Source organism: Mercenaria mercenaria, chromosome 13, assembly GCF_021730395.1.
Source record: "Mercenaria mercenaria strain notata chromosome 13, MADL_Memer_1, whole genome shotgun sequence".
Taxonomy (NCBI): domain Eukaryota; kingdom Metazoa; phylum Mollusca; class Bivalvia; order Venerida; family Veneridae; genus Mercenaria; species Mercenaria mercenaria.
In genome coordinates this window covers 79,639,545-79,652,843 of record NC_069373.1, presented here as the reverse complement: position 1 = coordinate 79,652,843, position 13,299 = coordinate 79,639,545, and the positions used below count along the sequence as shown (strand labels likewise).

At 34.0% G+C, this 13,299-nt stretch overlaps 1 protein-coding gene across 1 annotated transcript; it reads left to right on the top strand.

Annotated features, from left to right (window-relative positions):
• Positions 1 to 6,209: 6,209 nt before the first annotated feature.
• Positions 6,210 to 11,599, top strand: LOC123529579 (probable methyltransferase-like protein 24). The gene is made up of 6 exons (XM_045309958.2): positions 6,210 to 6,422; positions 6,803 to 6,930; positions 8,075 to 8,203; positions 9,288 to 9,362; positions 9,890 to 10,028; positions 11,212 to 11,599. The coding sequence occupies exons 1-6, from the start codon at positions 6,333 to 6,335 to the stop codon at positions 11,530 to 11,532; spliced, it is 882 nt and encodes a 293-aa protein (XP_045165893.2). The 5' UTR covers positions 6,210 to 6,332; the 3' UTR covers positions 11,533 to 11,599.
• Positions 11,600 to 13,299: the final 1,700 nt, after the last annotated feature.

Below are 13,299 nucleotides of genomic sequence, written 5' to 3'. Positions count from 1 at the left end.
CATGACTAACCTCAATATCAACTTTCATGATCCTAGGCCAAAGGATTCTTGAGTTATTATCTGGAAACCGTTTAACTGTTCCGAGTCACTGTGACCTTGACCTTTGATCTACTGATCTTAAAATCAATAGGGGTCATCTGCTGGTCAAGAGTAATATTCCTATCAACTTTAATGATCCTAGACCTAAGCATTCTTGAGTTATCATCCGGAAACTTTTTATCTGTTCCGGGTCACTGTGACCTTGACCTTTGACCTACTGATCTCAAAATCAATAGGGGTCATTTGCTGGTTATGGCCAATCTCCCTATCAACTTTCATGATCCTAGGCCCAAGCGTTCTTGAGTTATAATCCGGAAACATATTGGTCTACATCCCGACCGACCGACAGACCGACCGACATCTGCAAAATAATATACCCCTCCTTCTTCGAAGGGAGGCATAAAAATATAGCAGACGGGCTGAAAATAAATCTAATAAGGTTTAATATTTGAATAGCAGAAATGTATATCTATAGTAACAGGAATGTAAGAAATGGTTTTAGTAAGAGTAAAACTGTATTTGATGTAAAACAAAATACCTTCTGATTTCATGTCTGGCGATGTTGACATGCAAAATCTTAATGCTGTCATTTTACACCAAGTTAGAAGTCAGCAAAATCAATCTACCTAGCACGATAAATTTATTGGTGTGGTCTATTCAGAAATGTACAAAAGGTTAAACCATAAAGATTTTAGATGTTCATCAAAAAGAACAACAAACAAAAAGCTTCGGAAACTTAAAGCGTGGTGGTCTGATGAACTGTCATTGTTCTGTCATGATATGAACAAAGCAGGAAAAAATCATGATTAAACCTGTAAAAAAGAAACATCCAAAACACATACTTGTAGAGAAAAGAAGAATGTTTGACAAATGTGTTCAAAAGGCTAAGAGAGGGTTTGCTAGGAAAGCACAAGAAGATGTAGAAAATCTGGTTCATCAAATCCAAATGAATTCTGGAGGGAAATAGGGAAAAAAGGAAATGAGCGTGTTCAATCTATACCCTTTGATATTAAAAGGCAGAACGGTTCTATTAACAGGGGCCCAAGGGTTGTACTTGATAGGTGTGCAGATAAATTTGAAAACCTTTGGAACACAGATGTAATAGTGGCTAGTTCTGTGTATGGTTGTGGAACCCGGAGGTCAGCAAGTTTATGACACCCAAATTAATGGTGATATTCCAATGTTGGAAAGTCAAATCTCTGTTGCAGAAACATATAAAGTTTCAGTGGATGCCAAATCTGGGAAAGCACCAGGCTTTGACAATATACCAGTAGATGTTTTACAAATGATGCTGCTTTAATATCGCTCACAAACTTATTTAACTGCTATTTTAATGCTGGAATCCACATGGTCAAAAGGGGTAATAACACCCATACCAAAATCATCAACCGCAGATCCTCTTTAGTACAGAGATCAAACACTTGCTTCGTCTATATATAAACTATATTGTAGTATAGTTTGTAGTCAAACAAGTAATTGGTGTTAAGAGAATGATTTTCTTCATGATGAGCAAAGTGGTTTTATTAAGGGTAAAAATGTACTATTGACCATGTTCATAGTTTAACTTGCATAATAGAAACAAGAAGCTAAAAACACTTAATACATGTGTTTGTTTTGTTGATTTTCGTAAAGCATATGACTCTTTCAACAGAACCACATTAGTGGATAAAATAAAAGAATTTGGCAGGTTTTATAATGCATTGTTATCTTTATATAGGAGTGTGGAATGTTGGGTAAGGGTAAATGGGTTTTAAATCACGTTGGTTTTAAGTTGGCACTGGTCTAAAGCAAAGAGCTCTAGGCCTGGTATAATATCTAAAGTTAAAACCTTTAGTGGCATCCAAGTTCCAATTCTCCGTGGTATGGCCAATCTTAAATTACTCTCTAGCTATTTGATGTGATAAAAACAAGGAAGAATATCCAACAGGGTTCCAAAAACGCAGCCTCCCTAAAGGCACACGCACGCACGCACGCACGCACGCACACACACAAACACACACACACACACACACACACATACACACACACACAAGGACAAAACAAACAAATACAGGAACACAGTGGGGCACCACCTTGGAACGGTCAGTGGCAAAACCACCACCGGGGAGTTTAAATCGGTTTATGGTACACCTAACCTCAGTCTTTCCCCAACCATGTTCCAAAGTCACAAGACAGTGTAAGTTAAAGCTGTACAAAATCGTACAATGAGGTATTTTCTTTGGGTTGGTAAATATACACCAAATACTGCAATAAATTGGGAAATTGGTTGAATACAAGCAAAGGTTAAACAATGGGGTGCAATTACTCGTCAATTTTGTCGTTTTAAGAATATGACCAGTATAATCGTGTCAATAAGAAAATATTTTTATGGACTGAGAGTGAATCTTCCCATAACTATAAAGTAGTGTATGTCATATGTATAAAATGTTAGAACGAACTAGCCTTTACCACATCAAAAAATTGTCATCACCAAATATTAAAAATTATGTTAAAGCAGTAGAAAATAAATTGGAAGAGGTTGAGATTCAGGGATGGAAGGATGCATTTAATCAAGTAGAATCACAAAGCGGTAATCTTCGGACATACAAATTATTTCAAAGTGATTTTAGTACAGAAAATTATGTGAACTCTGCTATTCCGTCTCATTTTAGAAGTGGCAAAGTTTCGATGTGGGGTAGCTTCACTGGTAGATACGAGAACCTAGATGTTAATGCAAGAACTTGTTTTCATTGTAAACAAAATTGCTGTCCGTTATACATTTGTGTATAAGCAGTCAAGAGGCTTCGAAAGATATTTTGCCACGTCTGACCAGATGAATGACTTAGATAAGTTTATGTGACTTTCTCCATTAATGAGGTAGCTAAACACACTGCTGGAACCTGCTTCTATATTTTAAAATGTTGGATAAGTATTTATTTATAAATAGAATTAATTTCTTATATGTAAATACCGTCCGTATCTTAAAACAAATATTTATAAAATAGATAAAGTGGAAACTCCACAGGTTGCTCAACACAACGAAAATGAAAATGTTGAAGGCTCCGGGTTTGATTGAGTCTGTTCATGGACGGTAACGGAAATGCATGCTACCGTCGACGCCCTCTAGCCCCGGGTTTGACCAGAACGCAACATTCACACATGCTAAGAGTACAGAAAAAAAAAACGATTTAGAGACATCCGCAGATGTGTTTATACGGCGGTGCACATGGAATCTTCAAAGCTACCCTAGTGTGTAATTCCATGAAAAGCAGCGTATGGTCCCCAGTTAAAATAATTGGTTTGCTCTAAACGAGAAAACTATGGGCATAACTAAACAAACTGGAAATTAGAAAGGGGATCTGAAATTCTTGTATGTGAATAGGGTTTAGTTTATTTTAGTCTAGTGCTGTAATTATTCTCCCCCTTTTATTAAGAGTGATGTTTAAAGTCAGTATTTTATGTAGAAAATTGGAACATTGTAAATATGGATATATGTATATTGTCGCTTATAGCTCTGTATAGAGCGGCATAATTGAGCCGTGCCATAAGAAACCAGCATAGTGGGTTTGCGACCAGCATGGATCCAGACCAGCCTGCGCATCCGCGCAGTCTGGTCAGGATCCATGCTGTTCGGTTTTAAAGCCTAATGGAATTGGAGAGACTGTTAGCGAACAGCATGGATCCTGCCCAGACTGCGCGGATGCGCAGGCTGGTCTGGATCTATGCTGGTCGCAAAGCCACTATGTTGGTTTTCTAATGGCACGGCTCAAATGTTCATTGTTGCTTGTATTACGTGGATTAATATATGCTGTACATAAATAAAATAAATAAATAATAGAACATTAGTTTTAGGTAAACATGTAGCATATGCTCTGTGTCCTGAAGAGAAACGTGTCAAGTTATCATAAACAGATATATACAAATACAAACAATTTATTATATTAATTTTCACATAAATACTAAATTGCATGCCACAGCTTGAGCGTCTGCAAATTGATAAATAGTTTTACGATTAACAAGAGATGTACAAAATTTATAAAATCACCCGCGTTCACATAAAACATTTATAACATCATCTGAACAATAAAAGACAAAAGTAATCCTTGGGATTTCTACAGTCTGAGTTTAAGATCATCATCTTTAACCACATGATAATTTTAAAGAATTTTTAGCATTGTTCAAAGCTTCTAAAAGTTATGATTATTTGAAACATTTCACAGCATGACATTCGTTTCATTTCTATTGTTACATTTATTGAAAGTCAGTGTTTGATACTATTGTTTAGATAAACAAGTAAAAGAAATGATTATTAAATGTTTCAGAAGGGATGTTGTCTTGTTGTCAGACAAGAGATGTTAATACAAGTGTAATGTTTTAAGGATAAGCATATGTAGTTCAAAGAAATGTGATTAAATGTTACAAATTGTAACGTAAACAAACATCTGTATACTGCCTATACTATCGCTTTTGATTCTAACCGAATGTATTATTTATGCAATATACTACTACTATCGCTTTTGATTCTTACTGAATGTATTATTTATGCAATATACTACTACGGTGACAAAACAGTTCTGTCAACCACGCATTGATTTTTACTTGAATAGATAATTTCATCTTAAAACATCACATAGTTTCGAGTTATCTGGACAAATTTCATAACTTAAAGAAGTCTATGTTTACGCCAAATACTGCCACCACATATTCACATAAATATGTGTAAATGATAGCAAATTTAATATGAAATATTCAATTATGATGGAGGTAGTGTGATAACTTATTTACTGTTTAATTTGTCATCTTAAACATTGTGGGTGGTTCCAATATCCTCGCCTGTAAAGCTTTGAGTATTGTTTAATCACCATTGGATATTGTGCCTGCTTGAGTTTGTTTTCTTTTGGCAGCGTCTGTGATATGCAGGCTCCATAACCATGGATCCCATTTCTAAATTTCAATTTTTTTTTTCTGCCCATTGTTTTCTCGTTTAGGACACAGCTGTTATTTCATCTCGGGACCAAACACCGCTTTTCGTGGAATTGCACTCTGTGCATCATTGAAGGTTCCATGTGCACCGCCGTATATGTCTTAATTATATTCTGGTACTTATAATATGTGTAAATGTTGAGTTCTGCTCAATCCTGGGCTAGAGGGTGTGGACGATAGCTTGCATTTCAATCAAACAGCGCCTGCAACATTTTCATTATGTTGTGGTAGGCGACCTATGGTTTTCCAGTTTTTTATTTGATTGATTCTGATCATGACAGACACCCCTCCCGCCTATCATCAACCGGTTTAAGTAGAACTCGAGACCTCTGGACCTCTGGATCTTTCTAGAAATATTGAATGGACATCATGATCCCAAATGACCATACTATGTCCAAGTATGGGTAGTGTACGGCCGCCACATGTCATATATGACTAAAGGAGCTGTTTTACGTAGTTTTTGTTTTCTTGCACTAGCACATTTAATATATTTTTATTCACACGGACCAAGTTGTTCGAAACTTTAACCGGCTGTAAAGCTAATCATCTGTTAAATTTTGATTAAAAATATTAGTTATGAAGGGAACAACTAGTATAATGTTTTAATTTTACTGTAAAGAAGCTTTAGTTCTCGTAACTCTTAATTATACATTATGTTTCCCATGTGCGATTCTAAAATGTCGAAATGCAACTTAATCTAACTCTAAAAGATAAGCAAACGTTAGCTTTATCCCGTGTTAAAGTTTCGAACAGCTGGGTCCAGGGCCCGGCTGTTCGAAACTTTAACCTGCTAGATACAAAATACAAGAATCTTTATTTTACTTCGGATAAAGTACAACAAAAAACATTAGCTGATGAGCTATTTCCCGACTGTTTAAACTAAGCGTCTGTTAAATTTCGATTCAAAATATTGCATTTGGAAGGAAACACTAGTACGATGTAACAGTTTTACTATACAGACATTTTGGCGTTCATAATTATGGACTCATATATTTGTTTTTCTAGATTTTCTAAAATGCAGAAATATAACTGTAAAAGTTGACTGACCGTTAGCTTAATCGCCTGTTAAACTTTCGAACAACTGGGCCCAGATCGAATGAAAATTCTGCTAGCTTGGTTTGATTATTCTTTCCATATCTGTAACGGCGACGTTATCTTTATACACGAGTATTTGATAAGGTAAGGGCAAATGAGTGTAACGATAAGAAGGTTAAATGTGAAATTTGAAACGTTCGTAATTTGTTTCTTAATTAATGAAAATTTAATATGTTCATTTTGGCTAATCCGATATAACTCAGTTTGGAAGAACGGTGTACTTATTATCACAAAATATGTTATGTAGACATATGCTCGTTGTTTATTTATTTTTGTCCTTGATAGCTTTCGTTTTGATGTATTTTGCAATGGATAAATATCTGGAAGTAAGTAGAAATGTATATGGATTTTCGATAAGCAATGAACATTTAGTATTGAATTTGGCCTTACATGACAATAATGCGAACACGTAAAATATGATGTCAACAAAGTCATATTTAATTCATTTCTGTCGATTTATCACCCGTGAATAAGCTACCGAATACAACATGTATCCCAATGGCTACCGTTGTCTCAGATAAAATGGAGTATTGTTACATCTTCAAAGCTTAAAAGCCTCTATACCACCTTTGCAGAAGCTATCATTTTATTCCAAAGTAAAACAAGGAAAACGACATATCGTGATAGAAACAATATTGGTGATTTTGATAAACGTTGAAAAGAAACTTATTTAAAGATACAAACTGTTATTAATTTCACTTTGCAGAGTCGGCGACCTTTTGACAATGGAGAAAGTTGTTCTGTCGAAGACTACACGAGAAATATAAATTTGTTGCCAAACGATACAGAGATTGACAAAATGGGGGAAGATAACTTGACATTAGTATACTGGAAGTAAATACATTTTGAAAAATTGTTTGAATTTGATATGTACGTAGGTTCGAAGATAAGACGATAATTTCATCTTAATTTAATGCATAGGCGTACGCATTGTAAGATAAAGAAAACTATATATGCTGGAATTACCTAAACACTTTGCGAGACACATTAACCTTATTATAGTGGAGGTAGATAAATGTTGAAGTGACTCCGATATATTCATCGTACGTAAATGTTTGAAAATAGATTGACCTTGGTATGTTGGAAAAGTATAAATTGTAAGATAAATATACCTGAATATGCTAGAAGTGGATACATCTATATAAAAAAAAGACATAGTTTCAGAGACCTGCAAGTCAAAGGCTGAGGTCAATCTCACAAAAAGACTAACTTCAGTTTTGATTTACTGTCTATAAAATGTATACTTAGAAATATGACGTTTGGAATAGGTAAATATACTCTATACCTTTAGGATGGGTAGGTCAATGGTCAGTATTCCTTAGGCTGGGCATTTATTCCGATCAATAACAAGTAAATGTTCAAAGAATAAGTCTAGGAACTTCCTGTTTCTCTCAAGATCAGTAAGTCACATTTCACATAAGCTTTACGGTCTGACTCGAAGTTGCCATTAGGTGTCTCAAAAGTCCATAGATTATAGTCACTGTGACTTTAAGACTACAAACATTGCGAGAAATAATTAAGGAATGATTTTGCCTACGCCAGGTAACTTGCATATTGACATATATATTTTAGTTAACAGGTCTGAGGACTTCGCGATCTATGGACAGATGATGTCAGTTTACTACCTCAGAAGCATTCTCTATTGTTGTTTGTTTGTAATTACGAGCAAACTTTATAGTCTACAGTGCTGTATAATACAGTTTTGAAATTCTTTTATTTATGCAAGGTTATATTAGTTATGTCAAAAGACTGCAAAATGCACATTCTTCACGGTTGTATCATATCGTTTAACACTTCTTTCGGTATGTATAATATACAGCAATATTTCATTTTACCATTTTTTTTTTTTGAAGACATACTGTAATAATGTGTATCTATGAAAAAATTATGCCCATGGAAATCGAGAGTTTACTAAACCTGCTTCGAACAGATTTTAAAAACGAAAAACACTGAAATTATAATTTGTTTGTTGAAATAGATATATAAATTCCATACAAGTGCTGTGCCGTAACCAGATGCGATTTGGTGATATGAAAGACGGTGGAAAGGAGGTTTGTCTTGATGAAAAGTATAAACCGAAATATCCTTGTCTTGTCTATTCGTTTGGGTAAGTGTATACTTCTTTAGCATTTATTGCAATTTAATACATTTCAAATTTTAGACTTGTCGCTAGCAAAGCCTGTTCATTAAAATGCTTTAAAGAATAATTTACAATCATGTACGCTATATTTTGTCTTAAACGTTTACCTTAAATTTTAGAGAGTTTGAGCTTTCAACCTTCGCTTTCCCCTTCAACTTCTCTTGCGAAGTTAACGTATGAAGTTGAAGTTCGATTAAAATTCCTTGAGATTTCAAACTTTAGAATGAACTTTACTTTATTTAATCCGCCCATTCAATTTATTCGTAATTATGTTTTGCATGGGTAACGTCCTATAAAATACAAAATACAGATGTCTCTTATGACCCCTCTTCTAATGTAAACATTCGTAGCTATTCAAATTTTGTGACATCTGGAATGTTTAATTAACGTCATAACAACGTGATGTCATCACGAACTATAAACACTGGATTCGTACGATTTATTGCTGCAGATGCAGAAGAAGGTCAAAATGAATAAAGAAAATACAAAACAAGTAAAGGAACACAATGGGGAACCACACTGGAACGGTCAAACACACCACTTGGGAGGTTAAACCAGTTTAAGGTTCAACAAATTGCACTCTTAATTCAACCATGTTCCAAAGTTACAAGATAATATAAATTAAAGTTATCCCCGCCAAACAATTTTTGACATGTGCGGAAAAGTAAAATCTCCCAACATGTAATTACTTCCTCCTGTCTCCGAAGATTTGAGACTCCCGTGTAAATAAGTCCTTCCAGCATCTAACGGAAGATCGCAGTCATGTAAAACGACATCGGCGTGAGCACCTGGTTTCCGCCTTCAACATTCAAGCCGTCTGGAAGTCTTCATATGTCGTAAAATATTTTGATTAGACTTTAGCCTCCAAAATAAATACACATATCAATCAAAAATACTCTAATGATCGGCACTTTCTATCGAAAAGAACTGTATAGTACGGTACAGTAACTGTCAGTCAGTTTGAAAGATCATGGTATTTCAAAATGATATCTAACTGCGATTGCCACATGCAGACACGTTAAGCTAAACTGGTACAATGAACTATTTTCAGGTCGAATTTCCAGTTTGACTTTGAACTGTCTATAATAAAGCACTTCAATTGTGAAATTCACACATTCGATCCAACGTAAGTATTAACATTAGTATGGTAATACGGTTTCAACATTATATAGCACTACACTGTATTTTTAATCAATTCAGGATGTTGGTGTTTGTATGTTTCCAATCATAGGTTTTCTTTTTTTAATTTCTAGGCGTGTAATGTATCACACTTTACAATTAAAAACAAGTATTCAAGTTCTAACTAGTATATGGTAAAATGGTATGTAGAAGTATAAGGAAATGCTGAAAAAGTTGGCATATGCGCCCATATCAGATTTACGTAGCTCCTCGATGTCTTACTAACAGTTTGATATCTCCAATGTGGTACGAGTGATTATTCAAGCATTGAAAGTTTAAATACATTTTGAAAAAAATAAAGATTTTGCCAATTTTGCATGTGTACAAATGTATTTCAAAGTACACGTATTTGAAATAAAAATAAATGTTATGAAGCTGAAAATTGAATGCCGGGTATTTATGTGTTTCTAGCAAAATTAATTTACTTTGTAGGATGTATCTTGAAATTAGTGTTGTTCTGTTGTTTTTTTACAGTAAATCAATAAAAAGTAATAGCATTCCAAATGGAATAAATTTTCATCTTTTTGGACTGTCAGATACGAATAGTACTAACACTAAGGGGTGGAGAATGCAGACTCTTTCAGGTATTCGGAAACACCTTAACCATACTGAGGTAAGTAAAAATCGTTTTTAATGAATTTTATTGATAATTCGAATCGAAATTTGAAATAATTGATAAAAAACTTTGAAGACAGAACAGAAATTGTTTTGCATTACTACAATATTATAGTCGCCCGCCTGCATATGTTGAAATCAAATAAACTTAAGAAATGTTAAGTGTCATTGAAAAGAGAATTGCTACGTGCAAACTTAACAAGACTTAACAGATAAATTGACAATAAATAGACATAAAAAGTAAATAAAAAAAAAAACAATGAAAAACAAAACAAATAAAGGAGTACAGTAGAACACCGCCTTTGAACGATCAGTGGCACATACACCCCGGAAAATTTCAAACCGGTATCCCTGCTCGGTCAGTCGTTAATACACGCACACATGAAAATAAGTACGAGTGTATACTATCTGAGACCTTCGGCTGCATACCTAGTATTGACGCGGATTCATTTATTTTAGGTTTTAATAAGTCTCTAGACAAACCATCCTTGAAAATGCTTAGGCAACTGTCTAACGTATCTAAAATGATAATATCACAGTATGCATTTAACTTAGGAATGTGGGGTCAAAATATGAGCCGCACTAGTGCGTTTGCGACCAGCATGGATCCAGACTAGCCTGCGCATCCGCGCAGTCTGATCAGGATCCATGTTGTTCGTTATTGGTTTCTCTTATTGCAATAGGCTTTGAAAGCGAACAGAATGGATCTTGACCAGCACTATGTTGGTTTTCACATTCACATGGCGCGGCTCATTTGTTTTCTCGCAGGAACCCTTCAATTCTTGACATTGTATACAATTACTATTTCTTATCATGTACATAAATATACTTGTATAGGTTAATGTTATAAATGTACTGTGTTCTTGAACGTGGCCTTCCGTTGATCTTTGCTTATATATGCTATTGCGTGCTATGTCTTATGTTCCTATCTTTCAGGCTCAATCAAACCGAGCCTGCAACATTTTCGTTTATGTCGTTTTCACACTTTTTTATTTTACTGAAGTCAATACGTTTGGTGAAACGAATCCAATCATATTTCGGTTTCAAGTTAAGTTCCTGACATGTGAAATTGTATTTGATTTTCTAACTGAAGCAGTTGCTTTATTATCATCGTAAGGTTGATAATTTATCGATTTATTTTGATAAGTGAAAAGAATGAAAGAAATTTGTGTATTTTACAGAGAGTACTCGATATTTTGAAAATTGACATAGAGGGTGGAGAATGGACTGCTTTTCCAGAAATATTTCAATCAGGAGTACTGAAATATGTGAAGCAAATTTGTATCGAAATACATTTTGGTAAAACCAGCACGAATCATCTGTACTATACTAATTGGGGAGATGTTTCCTCGAAAAATCAGTTGAAAGTTTTGAGAAACCTGTATGAACAGGGTTTCCGTATATTTATGCATGAACATAATTTATTTGCACAAATGCGATTTAGACAACCATATTCAACAATAACGACTGTCAATGAAATATCTCTAATCAATATACGATAGTGATTTGCGTTTTTTGATGCTTAAATATGTTTCGAAATTGTTGTTAAGAAGCCATTTCAATTCTGTAATAAATCTTTATAACAAACGATCTGTGTTGTTCATTTTAATATTTACGAATGCATCAAAAGGAGATGGAAGATTTTGAGTGTAAAAGATACGAGAGCTTGGGACATTCAGTGTGCAGTTATACTTGCAATTTAGTTCTAACAATAATGCTGTTGCTCCTACCGTCATTCAAGATTTTATAAGCATTATCAATGGCGTTAAGAGGACAAATATTGAAAATGATAAAACCACAGTGCTCAAATACTATTTGATATTAATGTGTTTAAAGCAATAGGATCATTCCTAATGTTCTATATCAAAATGTGAATGTCCTAACTTCGAGAGTCTTCTACACATTTTATTGACTAATATAGTTTTATTATTGGTAAACTGCTCATAAATTAGTTTGAACCATTTCAAAATTTCTTTCTATTGCGATTACGTACTAAAGATTTCCTTTCAATCTCAAGGCGTGTAGCTTTAACAATGAATTGGTGTGATTTATGATATATCGTTATATTTTATTGTGTACTTTATTTTTTATCTATTTTATTTATTTTATTGGTTTACATGGTATTAATGTTATCCATGTATCATGTATATAAATCACACACACGCAATAAGGTTTACAATTAAGAACATATCCAGTTATTACTGCACAACCCACTACGGGGCGGCAATAGAAAGTTAAACTATTTTCCGGCGATATTGAACATCTCGCTGTAAGGGAAATAAACTGATTGTGAACATGTTTAGTCGGTAAAAATCAAATCTATTGGAAAGGCAAATGCAGTGAAACATAGATGTTTGTTTACATGTAAGATGACGGAATGTAGAGAAATTGTGGCTTTGTATGGTGTAGCCACGAATGAATACAGTAACTGTTGAGAATTCTTATTTATATTTAAACATGTTTAATAATGACTATAAAAAACGTGTGTAAAGAATCAAACACCCTAATGAATGAAATAATGTTGGCGGATAGTAGAGTTATGGCCTCTGGCAAAATGATACAGAGTTCGAGAAATATCTAAATATTGCAGAAAAATATGGACAATCATGTTTTATTGTCTCTTTCGGATGTATATTACTTAAGCTACGTATACAGTAAAACAAGTTGTCCGTTATAAAAAATGTTTTATTTTCATTACATTTTATTATATCCTAGAAATGTTGTCAAAAAATATAAAGACAACATTTTCTATTGTGTAAATTTTGGAATTTATTTTGAATTTTGATTATTTGAGACAATAAACGTAAAGTTTGATCAAGATTTGCACTGTTCGCCATACAGTCAGTATATTTTTGGTTATCACAACTTTAAACAGTTAATGGTACTGTCTAAAATGAAAGACGGACATGTTCATTGTAGAAATTCAGCAGGGTAAGGTTTATTTCATTCTCATTGAGATCATGAATCAGACTAACCTTCGAATATCATGGCGTTTATTAGTACTTGCCGTCTTAGCAACATGGTAAGAACTGACAACAAACAATGTCAAGGATATAATGATACACAAAACAAAACTTTTAACGCGCCATAGATATTTTGACAATATCTGTAATATCACCAATAGTACATTTTTGTGATCTATCACACATTCCGAACAATATGTTGTAAACAACATTTCAAAATTTCAACAAACGCCTTTTTGTTTATCCTACTCCTCAGCTCAGTTGTAAAAAGTCACACAGATAAACATAATTGTCTAGAATGTATCA